The following is a 17,392-nucleotide window of genomic DNA, read 5'->3' on the forward strand; positions in this document are numbered from 1 at the left end:
GACAAATCAGATTGTAAACAACCATATAATGTCCTAGTAAACAACCAGAAAGATTTGTCAAAGGGACATGAAAGCAACATTGGCTATACAGTTTTCATTTAACTATTGTGTTTGCTTGGTGGAAACTAGACTCTAGACTCTAGCTTTGTTTTAAATCGTCTGATCTGCTGAAATAAAATTTTAATTTGCACGAGTGATAATTATTGTCAATAAAGATGAAGCCTCTTTAGTTAATGAGAAATCAGATTGTGAACTACTAGGCGTTAAGCTATATAATGGCTAGTAAACAACCAGAAAGATTTGTCGTAGGGGCATGAAAGCAACATTGGCTATGCAGTTTTTTCATATAACTATTGTGTTTGCTTGGTGGAAATTAGACTGTAGATTTTTTCATACAATTCTATGTGTTTATGTTTGCTTTAACTATTGTGTTTGCTTGTTTTGTCCTCTTATTATCTTCTCACATGTTACGGAGAATTTTTCGCAATAGTTTATATTGTAGTTCTTGACTGCAACACTGAAATCTTCTTGTTTCTTCTCTTTTCTTAAAATAGCAATCAAGATGGGCTGAAGCTGAATATGAATATGAGAGGCTTTGGGGAGAAGCAAATGTCAAATATGCTATGGCAGAAGTAACCCGTTTGGATAAGGGAGAAGAAACTGAAGATGTTAGCTTTATAGATCTTCTAAATAACCGGCACCGGAAAGGTATGAAATGTTAAGAAGTGTCGATACTGCAAAAGAATTAAAAATAATATTCAAAATTTTATTATGCATATAAGCCACACCATTTCTGGTCATGGTCTCTTTGTACCAGTTTGCTGAAATGTACTGTAACTAATAGACCTTGTTGAACTTTACAAGATATGTTTCACCTTTTTTTTTCCTTTTGCAAGAATTGTATATGGAAGGGCTGCTTTGAATATAGTAGAAGAGGGAAGAAGACATAATGAAAAAACAAGGCTTTCATTTGTAATGATTCCTTACATAAATCTTTCTAGTATCGTCTTTACAACATTGTGGTCCAAGTGCATATATTGATCTTTTTTCCCCTAAATTAGTAAGCTATCTACTGGGCCCCCACCCTTGGAAGTAAACAGAAGTCTAATTACGACCAAGAACAACATTCTAAATGACAATAGAGAAAACATCCCAAACAACAACCTGTGTCAGAAGAGCTATCAAACACGGTCTGAACAGAACAGCAATGCTTCAGACATGAGACCAGCAACCTATACAGAGTACCAGGGTAAGGCCAAAAAAACTACAGGCTACAGAAAGTCACAACGAAGAAGATGAACAAAAAAGACTATCAACGGGCCAAAATGACAGCACCAAAGTACCTGAATAGAAACTACATGCTACAGAAAGTCGCAATGAAGAAGATGATCAAAAAATACAGAGTACTAGGGTAAGGCTAAAATAACAGGGCCAAAAAATACTCGAATAGAAACTACAGGCCACGGAATGTTGCAACAAAGAAGATGAACAAAAAAGCCTATCAAATGAAATGACAAGGGCAGCTGCAAATGCCAATGCAATTACCACCATTACAGGAAATATCAACCGGGCTAACAGCTTGCTGCACGCCACCACCCAACCTCAGCTGTCAGCTACTATTTCAGGGTCTATAATTCTAGCTCCTTGAATCAACATTCACACTATCTACTCTGCAAGAGAAATCTCTGCCCATATCTTCCAAAGGGCAACAGCTTCTTTAGAAGGACAACTTCTTCTTAAGAATGGAAGGAGCCAGGTATAGGAAACTTATGGTTTTGTATCACTACATAGTCTTCAGGAGAGACACAGAACTGTGAGAAAGCTCAATTTTTATTATATACTTGAAAAGCTCTTGCTCTATTTTCTTCCATGAATGAAACTTAGCATCCAGCTCCTCTATCTTAGCCTTAAGCAGTGCAATGATATCCCAAACAGGGGTATTCATGCCTATTCAAAGGCCCTGGGATAAACATGTGCACTCAATAGTCAAAGGCTGCAGCCTAGCCTCCTTGATCTAATGGCCTAAATGCCCGAGGACAAGCTTTGTAAAGAGTCTTTAGATTGAGGGAGGCCAGATCATTCTCACCAATATTTCCTGCACAAGTCCAAGGCATGACCATCAGGTGGTTTGAATGGCCTCCTCAAGGTGTTAATGTAGACCCCTGAAATATCCATACTGTCATATCTGATCCCTTTGCTTCTCCTAACTCTCTGTCAGAACAAGCAGAGAGAAAAACTTCCACAAAAACACAAGCAAATTGGTAGTATCATGAAAATGCATGGGAGAACCCTCATCATTTACAGAGATCAATACATTCTCAAGTTGGCTTAGTGTCTGTGAGACATGAACAGACAAGGGGCTATAGGGAGTGTGTTGAACATCACAACCTCACATGAATCAATTGCCTAATTCAATCATATTTCCAAAATGAAGGTAAGTGCTGACTGAGAGACCTAGAATTGATACCTCAATTCACTAAACAAATTGCCTGTGTCAACAAAGATCCAGGAGCATTAAAGTGGCATTTGCCTGGTCAAATTTAAGAAATCTCAAAAATCTATTTTTTTGTTATTTCTTGTAACATCCCCATTGTTCCACCCTTTCATTTTACCAAGTTTTAACTCACAAGTGAAAGAAATACATTGCCAAAATTTAAGTAATAAAAATTCTCTTTTCCTTTTCAATTCAAGATACATAATTGAAATAAATCTCTTTTCTTTTTCATTCATCATAGCCAAAATATGATTCAGTTTTACCTCCGTGTTTTCCACACCTAGGCCTTCTTCTTGGCTACCCTCCTAGTTGGTTCTTGTCCTATCCATCTCTCAAATTTATTTTCACCTGGAGGTCTTATTTGCATTGTCTAAACTTCTGAAAAGTACAAATATTCGATCATAAAAGTTTTAAAGAAACTTTTGCACAAGTTTTGTCATATCATGATTTTATTCATTCTCATGAGGATTTCAAATATCCTTGTATTCTCATAGAATGACTATTCCGATAGTCGAGGGGAAAATATCCCTCGGATTCATCCTCCCATACATAATCTAGTCGAACATATCCCTCAGATTTTCGTTCACACTCATGATTGGAAGGTATATAACCTATAGACTTTCTTTAGATACATAATCCTGGGGAATATATCCCTCTAATTCATCACTTGATGGTTTTACAATCACTTAAGACAATGTGGGTATACGAGGGTCCCTACAAATCATGTCAAGACTAATACTTTATTCCGTAGGCATATCCTTGGAAAGTGGTAAAGAGTGTGACTTGGCAGGAGAGATAGGGAGTACGAAGCTAATCGCCTCATGCATCCTCCTTTTCTCTTAATGGACACGAGATAAGATATGACCTAAAGTCTCAGTGTCACTCAGTCAATTTACGTTATCATAATTGGTTCCCTCAATAGTTTTGGCAATAGCTTCTTTTTCCTTCTTAACCTTAAGGTAGCGCTCATTCCAATTATTGACTTCCTTGCAGTCATCTTGAGACGCTCCATCCCGGCACAAGAATTTCCAACATTAGATTCTTTTAATGTTGGTGGAAAATTTTAGCGAGCTCATAGGTTCCAGAGTTGAACCTGGTAGCTTTGATACCAAATGTAACATCCCTTTTGTTCTACCCTTTCAATTTACCAAGTTTTAACCCATAAGTGAAAGAAATACATTGCCAAAATACAAGTAATAAATTTTTTCTATTTCCTTTCAATCAAGATACATAATTGAAATAATATCTTTCCATTTTCATTCATTATGAAACATTTACAATATCATATTTATAAACATATGAATGCAATTTACATTATCCTTTTCAAACTTCCATTTACTTTAGGAATATTTGAATACAAATAAAGCTTCTATTGAGCTTGTAGAGTATATGAACAAAACATAGTGGTCCAGATGTCCTTCCTGGCATACATCCTCAAATATCGGCTGCCACTGCATGAGGAAGAGCATCACTCAAGCGCTTTTCCACCCAACCAAGACTTTAATAGTCCCCCGTGTCTCTTCTAATTGAAGCGGCCCGACCCTTCGACGAAGAGTTTGGTTTGGTAACCTCATAATAAAGTAGCCTTATGAGCATAGTGTTGTCTCCTACATAACTAGTGCTATCATACATTAGCTACATCCTATATGTATGACGTTCCCTGCCTATTATGTAAACCTAGATCACAGTGAACCGACAATGTAGATAGAGGCAACCTACATTACTTTGGCCAAAGAATTCGACACCCTGTACTTCGAGTGGGAGTCGTATGCCCACCCACTTCATTGCTCTATTTGGTAAACTGACCATTTAGCTAAAACCCATATTCATCCCATGAGTTAATATTAGGAAACATTTAAGGTTATCCCTAACCCTGGATAATCTAACCCTAGATCACCAACTCATTCTTTCCTATATTCAAAGTCTCACATCATAGCATAATTCTAGCTTATCATTCTCATACGTGAGTCTAATCATGAGATTTCATATATATAGCATATAGACTATTAAAATATATATGTAGCATATATTAATATCCATATCGAATACATAAAGTATTAAACCAGAATATTAAAATATATATGTATATATATACAAGTTTGATTTTTGCCTAGCATGCTAGGAATTATGACCCCATCAAGTTGGGTTACCAAAATTGAATAATTTTGTAGTTTACTTTTACCCTTAATTTTGTAGCTAATGTCTTCATTTGATTGTCTATTTCAACTTCCAATGAGGAGATGGGTGTGCAACGACTCTTTGGTTTTTGATGGAACATTGCGTAGTGGTTATTGTTGAAATAGATGGTAACTATACAATGAGATATGTTGATCTTAATGGAACCAAATTCAATAACAAATGATAGACAATAAATGAAAATGAAAATCGATCATAAAGTAGATGTAAACCATAACATGAATATTTATGTGGATAAGCCTTCTTTGGGAAAAAACTTCACACCCAAAGAGACCCAAGCCTGTATTAATGATAATGTAAGTTACAATACATTAGATTATCCCTTTGAACCTTTGATAGAATAGCAATGCTTAAATTACTTGCAAAACAACCTAGTTCTGCTACCATTTCAAAGCGCACCCGTATATAGGAGATGAATGCAAAATACCATGAGCGGTATTCTAAAACAAGTAGCCAAATTTTGGGTCTCTAAATACAAATGATATATCTCATACCTCATCAAAATAGTCAACATATCTTGAATAGTAACTCCTATGACACACTTTACATCCATCTCCTCGATCATAAAAGTTCTACACAGCCGAATCGAGAAGCAGTATATATGAAGTCATAGATCTTGTCATAATGGTCAAATTGCCAAGATCCCAATCCTAGATGTTCTATGGAGGATTGACCAAATCTATCATAAAATCCAACAATAGAATATGCTCTTATGCCTTCTTATGTGTCTTGATCATTACCCAATATTCAATATATCCCCAAAGTAATTCTCGACTTAAATGTCACTACAATTACATGTGAAATAACTGATAAATAATTTGCCTACCACATTGAGGGGTGTCAATGTCTTCTCCATGTTCCTTGGTTACATAAGGATTACTTATTGACAATGTTAAATAATTTTTGTATAATTTGTCTAGTATTTGCTAGGTGAATGGCACTTAAACCCAACAATTTTACTAGATCTTTAGTTTCATTTGCAAAGAAGGCATATATCATCTCTTCCACAAAGTTTGCCATATATTGTGTAAGCTCTCTCAATTTTGAATAAAATCTATATTTGTTCAGCTTTGGTAGTTGTTATTGTTGCATAGTTCTTGTTTGGAAATTGTTGTATATAATAGACCAAGTACCTCATTGGTTTATTGCTATGTTACCCCAAGTTTGGACGCATAATTTGAATCATTTCCACCTTGCCCACCTCTCAGTAACAGTGCACCAAGGAAGTTACATTGAAAGAAGAGGCTAATAGCTTAGCTTCATGAATAATGAATTTCACCTGCAAATTTGTTCCAAGGCTACTTGGAAATCAACTTGCACAATTAGCTTTTACCACCAAAACGGGAAGCCAGTTTCATTACTATCACCAATACAATGACCTTAGCAATATTGTGCATATTTGTCTCAATAGGGAGTAATAAAACACACAAATTTGTCAAAACCGCATTTGAGGACCTTGAGCCTATGGCCTATGAACCCCTACAACCTCAGAGGTGGTGGGACATATTTGGACTTTGTAGTCCTCTCTTCACTTCTACCACTTGTCCCTTTATTGGGAGGGGGCAAAACTATTTCTTAACAACAAAGGTTTTAGCCACATACTGCGATGTAGCCATTGCAATTAGCTTAAAATAGCTTTGTAGTGTCTTGGTTGTTTGTAGAGTTGACTATTTTGTTAGTTCACTTGTTGGCTATGGTGTAGTTATTCGTGTTTAGTTATAGCAGTTCCTAACCGTTTTGTTCTAAATGACAATTGTTGGCCCCCTTTGTATTTTGTTTTACTTTTATAGATGGGAAAAATAGTTAATTTTGACTGGGGCTTCCTTGAGTTGGCCCCCTCTGTATATTGTTTTACTTTTGTAGATATGAAAAATAGTTGATTTTGACTGGGGCTTCCTTGATCTACATCTACATGTATGTACGTAAACTCTATTGAATAAATTCTCTATTTTTTTACTCTAATTAGTATGCATTACTAGTTTCCATTATTGCAAATTGTTTTTAGTTGGATAACAGTTAGCATTGGCACCTTTGTTTACACAAAGTTGGGTATAAATATAGATTCATAAAACACCTATTGATGACTACACTAGAGACTGATGATATTAATGCTATTATGCCTAAACAAAAGGATGGAGAAGATCTAAGCATCATTAGGGGAAGACTGTGAAATCAGGCGATCCCTTTGACCTGTGGAACAACAAGAATGGAGGAGATTGGGAGAAATAGTGTACTCTGAAAATACGTTAATCTATTTTCAGAATTTAAGTGAAAGTTGAAGATTAAATTGGGGTTGAAGAGTAAGTTGAAGTTGTAGTTAGAAATGAAGACGTTAGGACATTCAACCAACTACAAATAAGTACTTATAATGCATAGTGGAAGAGTGACTCAAGGTTGATAAAATCTACACCTTCTTAAAGGAGGGTGTTTCTCTCTTGTAAACCAAGTTTGGCTTTAGAAAGTGATAGATCCTTCACTATATGAGGAAAGTCTCATCTTGAGATGGAGTTTGAGAACTTCTTCATAGGTGGGGAGAGGGAAACATATGGAATCAATCTTCGTAGTATAGAAGAGCTGTTGATTGAAGAAGAAATTGATCCAAATTCCAAAAACACAAGGGCAAAGTATTGGAGTGGAGAAAAGAGAATTTGTGGGCAAAATGAATGTGTGGAACACTTCAGTCTCTAGAAGAGTCAAGGATTCTCATGTGTCCTAGAGTGCTGGGAGATCATCAATATGTTTGAATTACAGCTTCTTGAGGAAAAGGTTATAGTCATTTTATTTGCATCAACTAAATGCAATGGTGGCTCCATTAGTGAGCCCAAGTGTAGAAAGGTAGAAGTTATTTAATTTCGTGGGAGATGGATCTGGAGATCCAATGAGGCTTTGAAAAACTTGTGAAACCATTTGGGTAGCAAATGGGTAGAATGATAAAATGTATTGGCTAGGGTCATTGCCAATCATTCTCAAAGGTGTGATAGTTGAATTGTACTGAGATTGACGCAACTAGTTGAAATTAGGTTTCCCTATGTTGGTAGGACAAGTTTTTGTAAAGTCTACCTTGGTGTGTGTGTATTTATATGTGTGTGTGTGCGTGCATGTGCATATGCATATGTATACACACACACACAGACATGCCTAGGTAGACATCTATGCATATATGTATTATATGCATGTTTTTACATATATATTCATGTATGTATGTATATAATAATGCTTGGATCATTATGATATAAATGCAATATGAACAAAATGTAAAAAATTCATAAAATTCCGCATCGAACATTCCTGTTGATTTTAAATCAATGCTTTTAGCATAGAAAGGATATGTATGTATGTATGCATGTATGTGTCTCTGCGCGTGCGTGCGTGCATGCATGTGTGAACAATAATACTCAATATAACTATAAATGACTTGCAAGCTTGAGTTTTCATAGTTAATTGTGATTTAATTAACTATAATTATATAATTTTCACATCTAACATTCAGTTCGAGTCAACACTTTTAGCATAGATTTTATTAAAACAATTTCTCTGACAAAGCAAGGATTTTATATCTGTCTTTGTAGATAACCTTAGTAAACATAGAAATTATGGCATTGTATTTACTAGGTGGCACTTGTTGTGTTGGGAGGGGGGGAGGGGATGGGGGGGTGTTACAGTTTGAGATATTTGGCAAATTGCCAAATATTAAATAAAGAATCTTTAATTACATTTTTTGTTTGATTTTGTCAGTTTTTGATAGTGCATCATAGGAGTTACAAAATGAGTTTTCAAAGAGGGCAGTTATGTGGTTATTATATATGCACTCTGATGTATGTGCTGTGCAATGCAGTGTAATCAGCAGTATAAACATAAACAACAAAAATCTATATCCGACAATTCATGGGTGTAACTCTCAATTTTATTAGACTATATCTCTATGCTAAGGAAATGCCTTTAAATTTCAAAAACAAGAAGCTTTTGTCCCTCTACATTTTTTTTACGTATTTTTAAAATTCCTGTTTTTTCCCCCATTTAAATCTTGACTTTTTCAAAAAATCTTGTACTTCTGGTTTGCCGAAAAAGGTTGCTGCTTCCATGGACTTTAACCAAGGCATTGTTGCTACTTTTTCCCCAAAAGGTTGCTGCTTCCATGGACTTTAACACTTGATGCATTTGTTAATTGAAGATGAGGCTTTATTGGTATGTACATGGCAATTTGAATGCCATTCTCTAAAGCCAAAAGTTATTGTTGATGGGTTTATCATAGAGGTTTCCTCAAAATAGACATAAACCAGTTTCCAGAATATGGAATTTTGTCAGGTTTGGGATGTTTCACAATTGACTGAAGTGAGTAGTGCCATTGAATTTCCCAATTCCTAGCAATTACTAAGTCTATTAAGTCTGTTGTGGGTTTACAGTTCTTGTTGTTGCCTGCAATGATAAATAAGGCAAAAGTTAAAACAGATCTTGCTGCTGACAGCCTTGATAATTGTTTCTATTGGGCTAGGGTTGTTGAAGTATTTTTATCATTTTATTACCTCCCAAATGACCACATAATCATTCCTGGGGTGTTTTTGTGGATTGGCTTAAGGATAGGTATAAAGACCTTATATTGACACCATTTCTAAGTCTGCCAGGTGTAGTGATCACTGATGGGCACTTCAATTTAGTCTGGAACATTGCTGCAAAATGAGTCCAAATTAAATGGGCCAGTGGCAACTCATGAGTAGATGATGTGCTGCTTCCTCATTGCTGAGGCAGTTTGGACACCTGTTTGGATCTAACATGCCTTTTTTCTTGAGCTGATCCTGTGTCAATATTCTGTTGTGTAAGTTATCCATAAAAAGGAGTTAAATCTTTCATCCACCCACAAAATTTAGTTACTATCATCCCACCTCCACACACTTTGCCCCAACCCCTCTTTACCTTGCCTTCCTGCCGCTTTGAAGTTTTAATTTGTGTTTTGTTATCTGAATGGTGTTTAATCTTCTACACTTAATTAATTTGCTTATGTTATGTGGTATCAGATTATTCAAAAGAGTGATTCATGCCATTTTTTTCAATCTCAAATTCTCAATATCCAGTTGCTTAACTAAAGACCCAGTTAATAAACTGTATTCTTACATACAAAGCAATGTACAAGCTTCTTGAGGTATCAAGGATTGGAGGAGTTTCCTGTATCTTCCTGGCATATAGCTTTTTACTATTTCTGATTGCAGCGAGAATAGTTTCTACCTCAATGCTTCTAATTATGCATTATTTTGTTAACAGTTGTCTCAACTGGAGCAGCAATATTTGTATTTCAGCAACTATCTGGAATAAATGCTGTATTTTACTTCTCTTCTACAATCTTCAAGACTGCAGGAATACATCCCGATCTTGCAAATGTTTGTGTGGGAATAGCAAACTTATCAGGTGTGTGTAAGAGACATAAAAACCAATACTTTCCCCTTTTGATTCCACTTTTTATATGGGAAGAGTAATTTATTTCATGGCTTCTGGGTTTTCAGCATCCATAATAGCGTCATTTTTGATGGATAAGCTGGGGAGGAAAATACTTTTACTGTGGAGCTTTTTTGGCATGGTGGGTATTGAGTGTGAAACTTCCTATATAGGTTTGAGTTTGTTGGAAGCCATTTCCTAGTTTCAGTTAATGGATTTTGTGATTCAATGCCTCAAATGTTTGTGAATTAGGGTGTAGCAATGGCAGTTCAAGCAACTGCAGCAAGCCTGACTATATCGCCATTTGGAAAGGCCTTTCTTTCCATTGGAGGAACGTTGTTGTAAGTTGATACACAATTAAAGCATGTATTCATGGTGTTAATCATTATTTATATTTTTATTGTGATTTAATAAAAGGTGTACTTTTAAAGTTGAATCTTAGGAGTGTTACAATTCATGTCTTACCTAGTGATTAGTTGAAGGATTGAAATGCAGATTTCAAAATGGAACACAAGAACAAAAAATAATTGTAGAGAACTCAATTAAGTGTAAGAATTGAATTTGCAATGAAGGTTTCTGCCTATGAAAATATCTAGATTTTTGCTTATGGAAAAACACATCTTTCTGTACATGTTTTGCTTCTGAATAGTTAAGAAGTTTAGAAATAATGTCTTGGATGAATGTTTGTAGCCTCTTTTGTGTCAATATTTTAGTGATATATAGTCACCATGTCACCAGTCGGCTTGCTTATAATTGAATATATGCATTCCAAGATAATTTTCTGCAAAACTAATAAAGCCACAGCCCGAGAGTACTGAAGCAATATGTTACACCAGGAGCTGCAACTAGGTGAAATTACACAGGAAAATGCAGCTATATATAAAGCTAGCATCCCAATAATACAAACAAAAGCCAAATAACAAAATACTAACCAGTAACTGATTGAGGCATAACAAGTTCCCTATTGTTCAGCTAACCCGAACAACAAACAGATATATGTAACAGCAATGTCTAAATGTATATTATCTAATACCGTTTATTAATGCTGAATTTGATACAAGTCCAAGCTTCTCGAAATTTGACAAATTTATCTCTACTTAGTGGTTTAGTCATCATATCTGTAGTCTGCTCCTATGTAGATTAATAATAAAGATAAATATCTTCATTATCAATTGGCGGATGTAACAGTGATGTTCTAGAATGAAAAATTGGTTTCTTCAGCATCTTGAGGATTTCTTAATTATCATAAAAGATTGAAGTTGGTATAGCGGAATCAAGTTGGTATATGCTGTAACTTGCTCTGCCATCAAATCATTCCTGACCCAAGAGTAAATATATATCTAATTGTAGATTGGGATGTGTCAACTGTGCTAGAAAATGAGCCATACTTGAATCAGAGATGGACCTGTCAACAAGAGGGTTGGTAGCTCAGAGGTAGAGCACCCCAACAGTAATGGGAGGTCCGAGGTTGAAGTCCTAACGAGCCCATGAAAAATTTAACATGATATCAGATCTTCAGATTTGCAATCCCCTTGTCAACTTTGAGAGTGATTCAAACATGAGTTTTTGTTGGGTGCACTTTGGGCAAAACGTACTTCACTATTGAGTCCAGAAAGCCCAAAAACCCATATTTTCATATAAATAATAAAACCCTTTTACATGGTATCAAAACTTAAGTCAGCAAAGCCAAGCCAAGCTAGAATGCCTAAGCACTTGTAGTGTGGCTCATGGGGGTGTTGGAAAATGAGCCACACTTGAATCAAGGATGGTGGTCACCAAGATGATTGATAGCTTAGTGGTGGAGCATCCTAGCTTGCTTTCTTTTCAACCAAGGATTTGGATGCTAAGCAATGAGAGAAACATTGATACTTCTTTTTTGAGAAGTAGACCCACATCTTCAAAAAATCATGAACAATGAGCAAGAAATACGTGAGTCTAGATACAATGGATGTCTTCATTAGGCGACAAAATCAGCATGAACCATGTCCAAGACTTCTCTGGCCCTCCATGCTTTATTGGTATCAATTTCAAATGGTTATTTTCTTTGTTTTCTCATTTGGCGTCTTGTATCCACATCTTGATATTCTTGTAAGGATGGAAGTCCATTAGCCATATTAGGCTTGCTTGGTAAAGACAAATGCCAATATTTTAAGTGCCCATCCATGCCAAAATATATAATTATTTTCCACATTGCATTTGTTATCTTGGGGAACAAGCCTATACAATATCGATTGCAATCATCTTGTCATTGTGGAGAGTTTTGATTACACATTTGATGCTGTTAAAATTGATAGAAAGAGGAGGATTCTTAGTTATTTCAGCGATGGAAACAAAATTCTTCTTCAAGTGAGGAACATACCAAACATTCTTGAATGTCTAGATATCATTGTTCAATGTGACAAGAACAACACCACATCCTTCAATAGTTCAACGATATGAGTTCACTCATCCCCTAAAGTGATAGATTCACTACTACTTCTATCCTTAGTAAAATGTACATGTCAAACTTTGTGGCATGTATAGTGCTTGGATGCACCTGAATCAAAATATTGTAGACTACATGGATTCTTCACGTGATGTGAAAAATGTGAATACATCTTTCATTTTTGGCTCATTCACACAATGCGCCTCACTTTCAACAATATTTTCATGCTTTGATCTTTTCTTTTAACTCTTTTCGTTTGGGAATTTTCTTTGAGGTGTCCAGGCTTGTTATATAAAAACACTTACCTCTTGATGAAGCATGGGATGTGTTGTGACCTAATCACACATCACCCCATTCCAAATGGGGACCCCCTATATTTTTGGTCCACTTGGTCTTTTGGGTAGTTTGGCAGTAGTTTCTTCAATCTGCTTAGGTCCCCAAGTGTTTTGGCAAATTTTGGCAAGTCTGAAGCTTGTATTTTCTATTTTAGGGTTTTTACCCTTCAGACTTAGAAACGAGGTTAGTAACCTAGGGTTTTGAGAAATTTGAGCAAAGCATTGAAATGACAACCCTTCAAGCAAGCTACTAGTGAAATTTGAGCGAATTCTAAGGACTTACTATTTTTAGTAAGTTTCACTGCATCTTGGATTGGCCTAATTTTGCATTTAAACAAACTTACTATTTTTAGCAGTGTCTACTTTTAGTGTTTGTGCCCTGCTTTGCCCTAATTTGATGTTTGGAAGAACTTACTATTTTTAGTAAGTCTATTTTTGGCAGGTCTATCTCTGGCAGCTAGTAGGACATTAACGACACAACATTCTTGGATATCCAAGTTCTAAATCCAGAAAAGTTGAAAAGTAGGTAGATGATCGAAATTTTGTCGATTCCAGAAATGGCAAAGGCATGAAAATCTGTTCTAAGGCATGGAAGAGTTCTTCCTTCATTGAGAATTCCTCTTTCATCCCCAAATGGCGCTCAAGACTAGAGGGTGGGCACATTTCACCTGGCATGGAGGATTTTCGAAAATCAAAATTTCTTCCCCCCATTGAAATGCGCTCCAAGACAGAGGGAGAGTGCCAAAACAAGGTCATGGAGGATTTTTCCTCCCAACTCAAATTCCTCCTTTGCTAGTCAAATGCGCCCAAGTGTGAAGAATTCCTGGAAAATGCAAAAAATGACCCAGACTGGAAAAAATTCCTTCGAAAGTGGAAAAAGGGGTTGTTTGTTAGAAAATTTTCCCTTCAGGACAAAGTACACATGAGCATTCAAAAAATTCCTCCAAGGCAAGAAAATCTTCCAAAATATCCCTTGTACGCCTAGGACGGAAAGAATCCTGTAAAAGATGAGTTGGCAACATGCAAAAGGAATATTTCGTATTAATGAAGCATAACTTGGAAAATTATAGAAGTTCCTATTTTTGAACTCAAGAGTGATGGCAGGTCCATTGGAATGGCGAGTTGTCTCCTTCTCGTTAAGGAAACATGACGCATGATTGAAGTGAATTAATACAACTGCTAAATTTATCTCCTTGCCAACTTAGCAACTTAGTGGATGACTTCTATTTAAGCAAGGATTTGGAATTCATTCTTCACAACGAGTTTTGAAGAAATTGAAGCAAGAGCAAAGTGAAGAAAGCTAGGGCAAAGTTTTTTATTATTATCTAGAAGTTCTTATTTTGGAGGTTTTTCTTTATTCCAAGTTTGGAATTGACAGCATGGGATTCTTCCCTCGATGGATTTCTAGAATTCTCTTGTCATGAATTTAATGTTAATTATTTTATTTTGCAGGAATGGCGCAATCCAGCAAGGCGGCAAATACTTCCAGGCAAACATAGATCAAGAACGAATAGAGAGGATTTCTCTCGGAGACAAAAATCATTTCAAAATGGAGAGAAGTCAGCGATACCCACTTGGGAACTTTCAAGTTGGGAGAGTTTAGAAAGAGAGTATTTGGAATAGGCGAACGTCCTCCATCAACCATTGCCAATAAAATTGTCAGAAGTGGAATTGTAGCAGTTGCCAGCTTCCCTCCTGCCATCCAGTGTTCGGAGCTGATTATGGAATGTGTGAAGCATTACGACACTGAAAGAAGAGTGATTCGGGAACCTAATGGCAAACTCTTGGCGAATCTTATCGCTGAATCAATCAGTGAGACTTTTGGAATTTTTGCATTCCAGTCTATTATGACGTATGAGACCAAGGAAAGGGCTACTTTCATTTATGATTCTGGCTTTGAGAGATGTGCTAGAATCATCAATAAGATATGGATGTAGAAGCTGAAGCCTCACTTTTCAAAGTTGCCCAAGCAGATCACCAACATGGATTTTAAACAAGAATATGTTGATCTTGTGTTGATGATGAGTCGGGTCATGGGATGTCCACAGGCCTAAATATTTGAGTCTTGGATGTTTTACTTCATTGGTTAAGTAATGTAAGGCATAGAGGTGGTAGACTGGGCAAAAATGATCAGCAACAACTTGGACGAGCAGCTGAGGAATTTAAAACAATCTCTATCTTTCTGCATGCCCTCGTATGTTGTCTACTTGTTGGTAGAATGGGCAAATCCAGCGGGTTGCTAGGCAAGGGACCCATGGGATGTAGTTCAGGACAGTTGAAAGTCCATGAGTGCTATCCACAATTGCACTTATACGATCCTACTTCTTTCAAGAAGGCAAGCGACACCTTCACTATGCATATTACCAGATCTCTGCAAGGAGGACTTCACATAAGGTTGTCGTAGGAGGCAAGGAAGTTGGTAAAGAAGTATAGGACTTGGTACATTCAATTTCCAAAATTTACTTACATCCGGGTCCAAGGGTTTTCTGCCCAGCCATACAAACTTCCAAGATATCCAACAAACAAGATGGTGCTATTAGAAGCTACAAGACAGTTGGTTGCTTATGACAAAGTTCAGAAGAAGAAGAAGAAATTGGGGCTCCAATTTCCAATCGTCGTGGGAGATTATGAGGAAATGTGTCCATCATTGGCGGCAACAGAAAAGTCAGCGGATGAATTAATATTCTACCACCTAGCACCTTATATCGCAAGGACATTCTTTGATTTGTATGATAAAATAAGGATGGTCGCTGGCGTAAGGCATAAACACAAGGTTTAGCTGGAGGATTATTGGGCTAACGCCAAGGATGACTTTGAAATCAGGAGGATGTTTTCTAGGTTGCCTCTTAAGTTGATAAGGATTTGTGAAGTCATACAGGTGCTGGATCAAATAGAAGAGGATGTGAATATTGTTCAGCTGGAGTATGAAAAGGAGAATGAAAAGGAGAAGGACAAGCCAATTCAGGCGCGTAATTGGTCAAAACTAGAAGTTGACGATTTAGATGTCCTAAGCAGGCCAGTTTTGAAGTTCACTAGGCACTGGGTTGAACAATACATCACAAAGTTGAAAGCAAAGAATACCTACCTAACTTACAACCTGATGGGAGACTTGGAATCCCATGACGAGGCAATAGAAGGGTGATTAGGAGCCTAGGCCGGAGAAGAGGAAATTCCACAAGAAAGAATATAATGTGAGAAGGATAAAAGCATTTTGGGGAATTCGCAGGCAAGGAAAAGAAAGGAAGTTTAGCAGGAAGAACTGCAACAAAATAGGCCAAGGATGGAAGAAGCATAGTCATCGAATAGTTCCTCCAACGTGCATGAATTTGAAATGTTTATAGAAGAAGTTACAGGAAATCACCTCTAGGAGGATGATCAAGACATTTCACAAGTTTAGGATATTCTCAGTGTTAGTGCCTCCCAGAGACCTGTTCAACAGAAGAGTCAAAGACATGAACTTCCTTCGAATCCAAAATAGTAGGTTCAAGATTGTTTCAGGGAAATGAATATGGGAGACTTAGGAACTTTTGAGGAAGTTTCACAGGAACAGGTACAACTGGGAATGTAGGATCAACAAGCAGCCGCTCTAGTTTGGCTGAGAGAGAGAATGAGGAAGGAGCTAGGGGAAGAGATGGATCCTGCGTTAGAACTTGAAGAACTTTTGAACAGGATAAACAAGCCAGCAGAGAAGAAAGTGGCAAAGAAATTCTCCAAGGTTACAAGAGATGAATTAGGATCCATGATGTTACACCTAGCTGTGCCCAGAGTCGACAAGAACATAAATGAGATTACTTGTTATGGGACATTTTCCTGTGAAAGAATTTGTAATAAAGGAATATATAAATTTCAAAGCAATTAAGAAACATTAAATTATAATGAAAGGGTGTGACTTTTGTAACCACCCTTGGGGTATTATTAAAAACCCGTAAATTAATAGAGAATGGGGGAGGAGGCACAGGAGAAGAATACATAGAAGGATAAATTGAAAGGAGCACAAGAGAGAGGATAGTTAAGGTCTGGGGGTTGGGCATTGGGCATTGGAGAAGGGGCATACAGTGTGTGTCCAACTCGGGGTACATCGTACACTTGGGAGTGTCTTGGCCAGGGCTGTGTTTAATTCATGCCGTGAAGGCATGTAGGGTTCCTTGTAAGAACCGTGTCCTCCTGGAGTGTTTCCTTGCCTGAAAACCTTGGGCCTCTAACTAATCCTTTGCGTGCCAGAAAGCAGCCTCTCCTTGATTTACAGATATGTATTTATCAATTTTGTTTATAGTCATTGCCCTAATGTTTCAGTGTTGCATATTATTATTATTAATGTTTTACTATTTGATTATTGATGTACATTAATGTTTATAAAAGTTCCTTCTTGAATATATTTTCTGTGTAAATATATTGTTATGTTTTTAATGTTTATTTAATATAATTTGTGAATAACTTATCTATTATTACATCAAGTAAATTACTTTTTCTAAATGTATTAAATATTGCACAAAAACCTTATAATAAATGATTAAT

At 36.6% G+C, this 17,392-nt stretch overlaps 1 protein-coding gene across 2 annotated transcripts in view; it reads left to right on the plus strand.

Annotated features, from left to right (window-relative positions):
- Positions 1–17,392, plus strand: part of LOC131064196 (probable plastidic glucose transporter 2) — a 55,255-nt gene that overhangs the window by 9,139 nt on the left and 28,724 nt on the right. For both annotated transcript variants that reach the window (XR_009358151.1, XM_057998248.2), the window contains exons 8-11: positions 555–708; positions 9,947–10,090; positions 10,186–10,259; positions 10,370–10,458. Coding sequence is in view for 1 of the 2 variants with exons in the window: in XM_057998248.2 (XP_057854231.2) it covers positions 555–708; positions 9,947–10,090; positions 10,186–10,259; positions 10,370–10,458 (461 nt within the window). In the remaining variant the exon portion in view is untranslated. The remainder of the gene's footprint in view (positions 1–554; positions 709–9,946; positions 10,091–10,185; positions 10,260–10,369; positions 10,459–17,392) is intronic.

The sequence above is a fragment of the Cryptomeria japonica genome, chromosome 6 (assembly GCF_030272615.1).
Source record: "Cryptomeria japonica chromosome 6, Sugi_1.0, whole genome shotgun sequence".
Lineage (NCBI taxonomy): Eukaryota > Viridiplantae > Streptophyta > Pinopsida > Cupressales > Cupressaceae > Cryptomeria > Cryptomeria japonica.